Genomic DNA, 12828 nt, shown 5'->3' with positions numbered 1-12828 from the left:
CACTTTTATCCCATTCTCGACTCTTTAGCTGTGCAACTCTTGTGAACAATATTTTACCGACACTGAACATTGGAAGGAAACAATCAAGATAAATGTTTCTCCAACTTATGACAAGACTAAATGTTGTTTATTGTTTCACCATTATACCAAGTTATTGCAATCTTGATGAAACGTTTTATGACCAAGGAAATTGCTTGTTCAAACTCTTTCATTTTCACCATTTGATTGTTTCAATATTCTTGATGATTAAAGCTGCATCTCAATTAACGAACAATTTGATTGCAATTAATCATTTATCGAGCAGTTGATCAGTTGTCTATAGAACAGAGAATTGTATGGAAAATTAAGGTTTTCAAAACTGTGAGGATTAGCAAAGTTCTTAGAGGAAACTTTCTTATCTTTCAATGCATGTTCCCTGCTCAATGATAGAATGAGATTTTCTATGCTGACATTAAGCTAGCTTATGTATTTGGTCAATGTATTTAGTTTATTGGACAGAAGCGAATAAAAGTTATTTGTACTTGTAAAGTCACCAAGGAACCAAAGTGATGAAACTAAGAGATGCAATTTAATAAAACTCGAGTCTTATTTGCAGGTGAATGAAAAGGTGAAGGTAAAAAGAAGGTTTCAGTAAAAGACAAGATTGATAAGGAAAAGCAGGAAAAATTCAGAGGTGAACGAAGAAACAAGATTAAAGGTTTTACTTTATGTTGCTGGAAAAAGAGGAAGCAATCAAATCAAGTTTTCAATTGCTGTTCGAACCTTTTTCCACATCAAATTGACTTTTTATCTAAAAACGGCTGGTCTGACCGATGATAATAACATCAACAAATGAAACAATTTTCAAGTTTGAAGGTTCTTTTCCAAGTTAGAATTTATCATGAAAGATTTGAGGACAAAACTAGGCATCTATTAAAATCTATGAATGGAAAGCGGCTTGTAACAAATTTTCAGTCATCACCAAATCTATAGCGAAATCGAGCTTGAAATCGAAACTTACAGTGTATGCTGTCTGCGTTAACAAAACATTTGGCATACAATTTTCATGATTGAAGCCAATTAATCAAACTTTGCCAATTGCTCTGGAATTCGCCAAAACTTTATGTCTAACAATAAACTGAAATCTTGCTAATTCTCTTTCCATATTAGGTATTGATACACAAAAAAGACATAATTTTATTTCCAAAGTTTAGCTCCAAGCCAATTCAAGTAACGCACACAGGGAAAGATGGTAACATTTACAATGGAGTTCCAGATGTTATGTATGAAGGTAAGCAACTTTGATGCAGACTAAACATTCCTGAATATACAAAAACATATTTTTTCGATTGAACGTGAGTTCTGTTGAAAATGCAAATGCAATGTGGAAATCGATTTGACATTTTTATCCGTAACATTATCTACAGAATTTGTTCTTCGCGATTATAAAGCACTTTGGTGGAATGAAGACGGCACCAAGTTTTGTTTTGCATCGTTTGATAATACGGCAGTTGATCAAATGCCAATCGTTATTTATGGATCTCCATACAATTTAAGTGATGAATTTTCAACTTCGGGTCCACTTTCCTATCCAAAGATAATCAACTATCCATACCCAAAGCCTGGTCGCAACAATCCGATTGTTACACTGAAAATCGCCCTTGTTCGTCCAGCATCTGTTCAAATCAAAAACGTCCACATTCCAAGTCAACTGGAAGCAGCGTGAGTTTTCCCCAAATCCATTCGTAAATTGAAAAGTGAATTCCGTTTCTTTTAAAAAAGCAAATCAATCTATTAGCAATTTCAATCATGAAACTCACCCATCAGAGGTATTAACTGCTTCAACAAATCGGACAATTTTCGGCTCAAACAATTTTCTCGATCGATGAAACTTTCGAGGGTTGCGCATTCATTATTGCGCAGTTGAAGCTCGTTTCCAGTCGAGTTGTTTTAAAGTTATTTCAACTGCAATTCCCAGAAGCTTTTATTCAGATTATTTTATTATGATAGGAAAATGAGCTGATATCGAATTGTCTTGAAATGTTGATTTGTTGCTATTAGTTTCATGAGGCATTTCTTTATCTTCGTCTCAACTGATCAATTGTTCTGTTGAGTTTATCTGATGATAGCAATAAAATCATGATGAGAAGAGAGAAGATAGAAAGACCTAAATAATGAGGAAATTCATTCAAGTAAAATGAATAATTGGAAAAGTTTTAAAGGCAGAAACAAAAAGAAGAGAAATGAATGTGAAGTCTCTTGATAGATGAGGATGAATTGGGAAAATATGGTAAGTTTTTCAATCTTTAGTCACTAAAAAGAAATGAAATGAAAGAAAATGTTGAAGACAACATTTTCATCTTCAACGATTTTCTTCTTATGCTCAGCAAAAGCACCTTAAGCTTAACCTATTTGATGATAGGGAAACATTTTCTGGTTCCGATGTAGGCATTCATCATGAGTTACATGGAAATTGATTTTAAATTCATTCTGGTTATAAACTTGTCAACCAGTGTAGATAAGCACATTATTTTCAAAGAACCATTTTTTTCCATTTCTTGTACCGATGAAAGATGAGCATTAATTTTATTTCATATTTTCTGAAATGAGGTTAAAAACATGAAAAATGATGTTTCTAATATTCATAAGTTCAGACTGTCATGATGAAAGGATGGAATAATGGAAATTTACATTTTTTCTGGTTCAAAATTTTTCAGTTCTAATGACTTTCTCAGATGCAGTGTCAATGATAATTGGCAATTTATACATCATTATTCACAACTAATGTACATAACAAAATTCATTAGAAACTCATTTTCGCTCTTTAATCTATTTCTCAGTAATCTTTAGTAGAAAAAATATTCTTTCGATATTGTTCGATCAGGGAAACCTTCGTACTTGAGTGACTCCTCATGATGAGATGAATGAAAAAAATGTTAAAATTGGCCGAAAAATTCAGACTGCAAAGTCAAGGTTGGAACTTTTTTGCAACTTTTGTTTATCGATTCAATTCTGAAATATTTTCACCTTACATTTGATGGATTCTTTGCATAGAAATTTTATCCAGAATTTGAATTAGAATCGAGCACTAAATCGTTAGTGGAATTTCCCGCCCAACTGTAGATTACGTTCATATTTTTATCCATAACCTTTGAATCAATCAATGTCTATGTTTGTCTCAAACTTCAAACTCAATAATCTGTTTGAAGAATAAATGGATTCCTTTGAATCTTGCAACCAAAATGAGTTGCATTTTGAGATCATAAAAGAGATTGACTTTTTTCAAAGCATTTCATCTTCTCAGGTTGTATCATGAAATAGAAAATCTCTTGATTGGCTTTATCCATCATCATTATCTTCATCATCATCCTTATTCCCTCACAAAATGCATACTCAAAGAAAGACTGAATTAGTTTAGTTTTATCGATTGAAATATTATCTTGTTCATCATTAGAATAGAATTTGCTTTTTTTCTTTTCTCAATCCTTTTTTGCTTCACTCGACTTTTTCGACTTTTTTATTCTCATGCAATCCTATTTTTTGCACCTTTTATGACCTCATAGAGAGTATTATATCAAAACGGTTAACTGGATCGGGGCTAATAAGATTGCAGTGGTTTGGCTGAAGCGACCTCAAAACTATTCAGTGGTTACACTCTGTGAAGAGGAAACTGATTGGCACTGCGAAATGGTTTGTATTATTTTTTCTCGAAAACCCAAAATTCCGAACTTTGTTTCGAAAAGTTTAAATTTTTCAGATTAAATTGCCATCAAATTGTATTACTTTCCATGAGAAGATTGTCCTTTTTTTCACCAAATAATCGTCTATTTAATTCGTATCTTTACCTCAATGGGAAAAGTAATAAACATGTGATTACTTTTTGAATTGAGGAATAAAGGGATTAGAAGAAGCAATTGATGTGTGATTATATGGTTACTGAACTTCCTTTAATCTTTCCTGATTCTTTCCTTTTCTCAACAACAGTAATGATATCATCATCATAACCATCAACCCAGAACTTGATACCACTTGACTAGATCGTTTCATTAAAGAATAAACTTGAAAGTTCTTAATCTCACCTCTAATACGATTCAGCATTCTCAACAAGCTATTCATTATTCGAAAGAAAAAAATCTCCAAAAACTCAACTCAACTTGAAACTAGCAAAGACAATCCTAAAAGTTGAACAAAAAATGAAATGATTTCAAAATGAGTTTTCTTAATTGAATGATTGATCTCTTCCAAGAAACATCATGAAATTAATTTACATCTTTTACAGCATCAGTAATGAATAACACGAACCGAGTTTTCGATATTTCATCTTGACTCACTTTCGAGTTTGTGAATATCTTAAACGAAGACAAACGATGATGATTTATAACATGAAGATGATAAAAATAGAAAATAACATTTTCCAAGAATACTTTCAGATAAAGACATTCAGTTCTGCAACTCACTCTTCCATATTAAATGCGAAACTCTTTTTTCCCTTCTTTCCATTTTTTCACTCCAAACAACAATTTTCCGTAATTTTGATTTCCTTCCCAGTTTAATATAAATGATGAGGAAAGAACAAGTTCAAACTAATATCATTTCATTACAGATAATATGATAAATGATAAACAGAGAAAATTGAAATTTTCCTTCATTCTCTTGGCGAGCATTCAATTTTCGTTAGCAATTATTTCAAGTATCATTACAATTGACAAATAATAATTGCAAGCTTATCGAATCACGACGTAATGATATCAAACAGATTGAAAGGTTCGACATGAAATGGGTGAAATTAAGAGATAATCATTTATCCAACTCGAAATGTCATTAATGAAAAGTTGCAAAATGATTATCTTATTACAGTCATGACATCATTTGTAAAATTGTTGCAATGGAGTCTTAACATCAAACTAACATTAACATTTTTTTCTGTCTTCCCTGTTCTTTCATGATAACATTGCCAATGATATTTTTATAGCTATTTTGTGTGTATCTTTGCCAGGAAAGATTCTTGAAGACGAGTCTAAAAAAGGGAATAAAATGGATTATCTTTATAATTTTCTTTCAACTTGGAAACTTTTCCCTTCTCTATTGCACCTTCAACTTTTTTTGGTCACTTGGATTGAGTATAATGCTTCATTGATTACTCTTGAGAATGTATTTATCTCACGTAACCTATGGGCAGAAAGTTTGAGACAAATGTTTAATTGCTCGTATCTTTTTCAAAAATCTTCTTAACTTTTCACTTCAAACGATCAAAGATTAAACAACTCTTGCTGTTTAATTTGATATATAATGACCTACTATACATAGCACCATTTGATTTAAATTTTATATTTTTGGCACTCTTATGCGGTGATTGAAGTTGAATTTTTAAATTTTTTCTGATTTGTTAGATTAAATTATTGTCGTCTTAGGCATAATATCATGATCGAAATTAAAGATTTTGATAGGTCATATTGTGTTGCAAGCGTTAGCATGTTAAAAAAGCTTTAAATATTATATAACCTCTGAATAAATGGATCTTAAAGTTAATTGATTTTTTCCAATATTTTTTTCTTATGCAGAGAGGCAAGAAATCATTCAATTGTCGCAAGAGTTAATGATTAATTTAAAATGATCAGAATGTTCGATGATCTTGAATTTCTGATTGTAGATGAACTGAACCTCCTTCTCAGTCTCCTGAAAGTTTCGGCGCTCTAGCTAATCGGATTATAAAGAAAAAGCTTTACAAGTGATTTGTATATTTGTCTCAAACTTTTTGCCCATAGGTTACTATCAACCTTATTCACCTCATTGTTCAATCATTAACTTGAACTTTTCAGTATTCCATGTGTTGCCGTCTTTTCTTCAAATACTTTTTCGAGTTTAACCTCTTTCGAATTTGATTAACACTTAAAATCAGTTTTCACTTTTCCTTGTTTAGATCAAATGAGATTTAGATGAAAAATTTAAAATCTTAAAAAAATGAAAAATTCGTTCAATAAGAATAGCTTCCAGATATCATGTAACATGATGTTGGTGAATGTCGAAATTTCAACCGATTCTTGAGAAAAAAATTCTAAGTTTCAGCCATCATTCCATGTTGCTCATTCCTTTGTAAAGATAACATCCAATGTGAGATTTGATAGCATAAAGGGAATGAAGGTTCTAATGGTATTAACATTGCTCTGTTTCCATAAGAGCTTTCAGCATTTCCCGAAACCCAATCTTAATCTGATAAACTAATTCGCAAGTCAACTCAACGTCTTAGAAACATTGAATAAAAGGTTCCATCAACAGGAAAATGTAGTTTCAAACTAAAGATCCAAATCTGTGCCAAAATATTTACATTAATAAACCGAGAAAATGCGAACATTAAGTGAAACAAAACTCGAGGAAAGAATGAAAAATTGGTTAACAAAATGTTTGGAATGGAAAAATCTGTAGACACAGGAAAACTCATAAAACATGATCAATTTCTTGGCCATAAATCTAACATTATTGCTAATAAAAATGTAAACTCACAATAATGAGAAAAGTACAACACAAAATGATGAGGAAAAGCAAACAGCCGATAAACAGAAATACTTGTTAAATCAATAAAAGTATTTTTCATGTTGATGATAATGATAATAACTAGTGTTAGTTTTTTTCCTTCCCTGTTATTCAGCAAACAGGGAATGCAATAGAAGACGAAAAATCCCTTGTTTAACCCATTTTGTATCCAATTAATAGAATCGCCATTTCCTTCCTTTTTCTGGGCAAAGAAAAGCTTCTCAAGTCGCAACTGTGCAAAACTTGTTTGCACAGAAACTTTACCTTCTTCTCAACCCAACAATTTGAATGGATAAATATATTTATTTTTTTCTCTCTTTGCTCAATCTTGTGCACATTATTTGCATTTTATCACAGTTGTTGGAGGAACACTTGAACACTCCTCATGGATGGCTTGATATCAAAAGTGGCCCATTATTTTCAAACGATAAAGAATATTATTTCATCATTTTACCTGTTGCTGATGGTTCCTATGGAACCTTTGATCACATTATCATGTTTATTCGTAAAGGCAATAAACGTTATCATTTAACTCATGGACAGTTTGTGGTCACTCAACTGTATACTCATCGATCCGATTTAAGAACCCTGTAAGTAGAAAATATCAGAACAAAACATTTGCTGGAGAAAATGAAAGTTTCACAAAATCTCAAATTACCAAATCTCTCGACAATTTGCAACTCATTTTTTGATTAATTAAAAATGTTTCAATCTTGATTCTCGAGTGAAAAGTGCAACGTTTCAGAAAACTTTTTTTCAACATTTTTCTTTTCATTTTTTCTCGCTTGAGAAAATCAAAACTCTAGAGTGGAAAAGGATTTTGAGTGAAATTTAAATGCAAATTAAACTCTTTTACTGCTATTTTAAATGTTAAAGCATCTCAATATTTTTATAATTTATAGTTGAAGAGGTGAATCATTATGGAAAGTTGGTTTAATGAAAGGTTGAGAGAGAAAAGAGTTAACAAAAAGGGTCAAATTTTCAAATTGTGAGGTCAATTTCGATGTTACTTCATTTTCTTCTTTTTTTGTGTTACACTAATTCAATTATCGGTCTCATTGGGATAATTTGCTGTTCCCATTCAATTTCGTCTATTCTCAAGTGAACTTGTATCATTTAGTTTTACTCTGAGAAACATTCATTACTATTATCAGGGAATGACCAGGGATTGAGTTGCGCTTCAAGATGATGAACAGCTTTGGTAAAGGTTAAAAGAGATGAAATCGATTACAATTGATGAGATTGTTGAAAGAGGATGAAAAGAGAAGAGCGAAAAATTAAGTTGATATTATTTGGGAATGTTGATGTTTAATTGATGCAGTTGTAGTTGGGAAAAGTTCATTAAATCAGTTTATCATCAAATCAATTTGTATTCATTCAATGTTCCATTGTTTACTCGATAATCAATCCTTTGTAAACTCTTGTTCTTGTGTTGTCTCTTTCAGAGCAAGATTATTTTCATGAGAAACTCGATTTTCTATGCAAATGAATAAAGAGATTGATAATGACTTTTCATGATTCTTCGAATAAATTTCCAATTCAAATGTTTTCTTTCCAACTCTATTGTTTGCTTATTACAGATATTATCAGGCAACAGTTGCCGATAATCCTGCCGTTCGTCACATATTTTCCATTACCGACACTGAACATCCTGAGCCACGGACCATTAAATGTCTCTCTTGTGATCTGAGTCCTTCTTGCACCCACAATTTGGCCAAATTTTCTCCCTATGGAGAGTACTTTATACTTGAGTGCCTTGGACCGGGTATTCCTCGGAGTGAGTTGCGTTACACGGAAACAAATGAGCTTAAAGAAGTTTTAAATACTTTTCCAAGTTTCGAGGAACAGATCAACTCAAGAGCAATGCCAAGAACTAGATACTTTACAGTGGCCATTGATGAAGACATTTTTGGCCGAGTAAGGCTGCTTCTCCCGCCTGGACTTGATGAAGATGATACCGTCAAGTATCCAATCATTGTCAAACTGTAAGTTCATTGCAAAGTAATTTTGAACCAACAAATGAATGTCAACCTTTGATGAATCGAAATGTGTTTAACTTGACTTTCCTAGTCTTTTAGCTTTTGTCCAGTCAAAAAGTAAAATAATTTGCTCTCTAGTTTCTCATGATTCAGCAGAGAGTAATTATACAATATTATGAATAATTTATGAAAGCATTTCTGCAGTTCTTCGCTGAATGTTCATCTAATTCTCATCTATGCGCATAAATGGATTCAGAATTTGATTCGTATGCTCGACAGAATCAATGATTAAGACATTTAATTTTTTAACCATTGTTATGCAGATAAAGATCAGGTGCAGCAAATGTGTTCATGACAAGATGACTCTATTTGAAATTTCACCATTTTTCTGGTGAACCAATTTGGAATTCTAAACAATGTAAAGTGAAAAAGCCCCGTTTTACTGACAATTGACTCAATTTCTTGGCAAACTGATCAATTTGGATTTTGACCAAACTCATTCATTGCTGTACAAAACTGATCAAGTCAATATTTTGGTGCAAGTTTTCATTTCACTTTGAAATTCAAAACTAGCGAAATGCTTCTTGAATGTTAAAATGAGTGATGAAACAGAATCACGCAAAGGTAGATCTCAAGTTGAGGGAAAATGAAGACTTTTTAATAATGAGTTAACTGCAATTTAAAGAGTTAGTTGTTGAAAGAAGAAAAAAAGTGGAGAAAATGAACAAAAATCTTAATTAAATCAAAACATGAGCAACTAAATTAGGTTTAATTAGAGATATTATACTAGATATTTTGACTGGAAATTATGTTCGCTCTTTTCATCCTTTTTTTGCATTTTCTCAAATGATTGAGCTTTAAATAATTATCATGGAAGCAAGTGAAACAGGCAGGAGTAATGAGAGTAAAAAAGGATGGAAAATTACATGGAACAAAATGAATAGAAAAAAAGGTCAAATAGAACATTGTCAATCTTTAAATAATAAGAGATGTAATAACGTTAATGTAATAATATGATTCCATTGTGAATGAAATATTTTCTGTTCATGCGAAGAGAAGCATTAGCAAGTTAACAGTTTACAGAGTCACGGTTGATTTAGAGATGACATTATTTAAGAATTCATTTCGATTCTTTCTTTTCTCTTGTGATTGATAAAGTTGACATGATTCATTGGAACGTTGAACTGGCTTGTTGGAATATTGATTAACTTATTATTTCCGAGTGAATTAACAATGACTTTGCTCTTCTTTCAATCATAATCAACAGAAACAATGAACCCGAAGATCAAGCTGTTTCACACATAAACCGCATAACCTGGGACCATTACTTAGCCAGTAAAAGGGAATACATTGTTGCCTCTATTGATGTAAGAGGGTCGGGCTTTCAAGGTGATAGTTATAAGCATTCAATTTACCACAACATTGGTGACACTGAGGCTCATGATATAATTGAAGTAATAAAGTGAGTATTCTACCCTTTGGCAGTTTTGAATGAAATTATATTCCATGTAAAGCAAATTTTGATGAGCTAATAGATTGGTTCAAAACTGAATTTTTACATATTTTCACAGAGGAAACTCTCGAATCGATTTATAGTGAATTTTATTCTTAGAACCAAATGTACATTGGAAGTTTTGTTATTCAGACTTTCGTTTTTATAGAGATTCGTTTCTGATGATGGAATAATGAAGAAATTTTTAGAAGTTAATGTTTAGGATTTTATTGCATTTGGAACGTTTTGAGATCAATTTGTATCAACAGGCATACTTTATTAGGCCATGTCTCTGGAGACTGTAATACAATGCTTTTTTGTGTTTTTTTGATTAGATTCTTGAAAAGCCACGTTCCATATGTGGAAGAGGATAAAATTGCCCTTTGGGGATCAGAGATTGGCGGTTACATGGTGGCTTCATTAATGATTAAAGATCCAGCATTCAATTGTGGCATTGCCATTTCACCTGTAACAAGTTGGCGTAATTATGGTAAGATGAACGTCCATATTGTTTCTTGTCTACGATTTTGCTCGGATTAAAATTTTTTATTTTATTACAATATTTTAAGCTTCATATTTCATGGAAAAAACTATGGGACTTCCCTGGCCTCAGGATAATTACATCAACTACGACAAGTCTGACTTGTTTAGAAGTGTTTCTGGTTTAAAAGATAAAGCTTTCATGATCATTCATGGGACTGCAGACACCAAAGTCAACATTCAACATTCAATGTTATTAATTAAAGCACTGACTGATCGCGGGATTCCTTTTCGTGTTCAGGTAATAGAATCATATTCTTGCTCATTCGAATTCTATTTTATTTGTTGTTCTGTAAAAAATTTACTCATACCTTTCGTTGTTTCTTACAGCTTTACCCTGACGGTGAACATTCCCTTTATGATGAACAATTTCATTTGTACAAAACAATGGAAGACTTTTTTGCTCGCTGCTTCCAATCTCGGGATGACCAAGATGAAGAGGAAATGGAGTTGCCGATAACAAAAGTGATCAAGGGAGGCAAAAAGATAATCACTGGTGAAGAATGAATTGTTGTCGAATCTTGAATATATTCAATTGGATTACAGTTTTAAATGGAAAAATCGGTTTTCTTCAAACGATTACTTTCCACTTATTTCAAGGCAACGAAGCACGGTGCTGATTTATCGAGACAAACTTGAATACTTGGATTAAGTTTGAAGAGCAAACGTGATTGAATGATCTGTAGGAAAGAAAAAAATGTCAAAGACTTCTTTCTCAGTCAATTTTCAAATTATTAGACTTGTAATAAATCATCATTTCGTAATAGTATTGAATTTTTCATGTTGCGACATGGCATATTCAGGTACAATCTGGAACATGATTTTCGTATTTTTTCGCTTTGCTTCTCTTCCTTGGTGGTTAGACAAAATATAAACATTTAAAACTTTTCAGTTTCGTAATTAATGATTCATAATTTATTAAAATCAAATCGGTTAATGTTTTAGGAAACAAGATTCATAGTCGTCGAACTGCACTGTCTAAAATGCTTGACGGGTACATTTATAAGAAGACTTGTATTGCAAAGTTGTCTATGTTGAACTCAATGTCGAAGTTTATGATGTTGAGTTCAGTTGTAATTACTATGAAAATAACCAATGTGATTGGAAAGAAACAGAAACTCAACAGAGTTATTAATGTTGTCTATTGTTACATCAATTATTATATTTGTATTAACATAAAAAATGAGAAGGTTTCTGAATAAAGCTCTTGAAATAAGTCTCATTTTTTATTCCTTAATCGTGACAATTGGAGATTGGGTTGACGTTTGTGCGTTTCGGAGTTCTATTGAACTAAATCCTCGATTTACGTCAATCTGTATTAGAGAAAGATAAACATTTATTGGTCAGAAAAATCGATAATCTGATTTCAATATTTCCCGTAAGAGGGAACAGTCTCTTCATTTATCAAATTCTATCAAAGATAGCACGATAAGGTAAAGAATTGTCAGTAAGATAAGGGCTGACTCTTGATCTCTTGATCTTAAAGAGGAAGCTAAGGAAAAAATTTAAAGCATTATAAAGAGATTTAAATGAAAATCAAGTAAGAAGGAATTCGAGTAATTCATGAGCAAACTCAATGTTATGACCTTGTTTGAAAATGTAAAAAGCAGAATTTATTCTGAATTCGTCCGATAGGAAAGGACAGTGACAGGTTCTACCTGTTTTGACGCCAATTTTATTGCTGATCGATAGAACAATCTTGATTGTACAAGAAGTTTTATAACCTCAAAGAATATCGCGTATCTGCAGTCGTAAAATGAATGCAATAAAGCGATTTTTTCGAATTAATAAAATGTTTGTTTTAATTAGATAAAGGTTTTTCAAACATTTTGTAATTCATTAAAAAGCCGACTTTTTATATTCTGCCAATTTAAGATGAAAAGCGTATTGTGCGGCGGTTTCAAATTTAGAGTCAAATAAATTGATATTCAGCAATTAAAGAGAATATAATAAGCATTTAGATAAATCCAAAGAAAAAATCAAAAGATCATTAATAATCGACCGATTGATATCCATCTTCTATTGCTGGCATTGAAACATACGCTATTTGTTGTAGATTTATCGCACAAAATAACTTCACCATCAGCAGCTTGCTTGAATGTTAAAATCAAGTTTTTTGAAGTTTAATTAATTTATCAATGTCTTATGTTTGCAAGCTTGTGATTACGGTCAATGTTTATCTGGAAAAAATCAAGTTCATCAAACAAAATATAAATACTGTTGTTCAAAACAGTTTCTCAGTAGACCCTGAAGGTCAATTAGGGGCCAATTATGAATTGACCTTGAATGACCTTGAATGACCTTGAG

At 31.8% G+C, this 12828-nt stretch overlaps 1 protein-coding gene across 1 annotated transcript in view; it reads left to right on the top strand.

The window, feature by feature from the left end:
- LOC107363784 (inactive dipeptidyl peptidase 10) overlaps window positions 1–11737 on the top strand; it is a 35717-nt gene extending 23980 nt beyond the window's left edge. Inside the window, exons 5-13 of the mRNA XM_015931053.3 lie at window positions 1150–1270; window positions 1407–1701; window positions 3543–3669; window positions 6868–7100; window positions 8091–8495; window positions 9757–9951; window positions 10317–10471; window positions 10551–10762; window positions 10852–11737. Coding sequence (XP_015786539.2) covers window positions 1150–1270; window positions 1407–1701; window positions 3543–3669; window positions 6868–7100; window positions 8091–8495; window positions 9757–9951; window positions 10317–10471; window positions 10551–10762; window positions 10852–11028 — 1920 coding nt within the window. The 3' untranslated portion in view covers window positions 11029–11737. The remainder of the gene's footprint in view (window positions 1–1149; window positions 1271–1406; window positions 1702–3542; window positions 3670–6867; window positions 7101–8090; window positions 8496–9756; window positions 9952–10316; window positions 10472–10550; window positions 10763–10851) is intronic.
- The last annotated feature ends 1091 nt before the right edge of the window (window positions 11738–12828 follow it).

Source organism: Tetranychus urticae, chromosome 2 (genome assembly GCF_039701765.1).
Source record: "Tetranychus urticae isolate SD_2017Ah chromosome 2, NJAU_TeUrti_SD_1.0, whole genome shotgun sequence".
Lineage (NCBI taxonomy): Eukaryota > Metazoa > Arthropoda > Arachnida > Trombidiformes > Tetranychidae > Tetranychus > Tetranychus urticae.
This window is presented reverse-complemented; position numbering and strand designations above follow the sequence as displayed.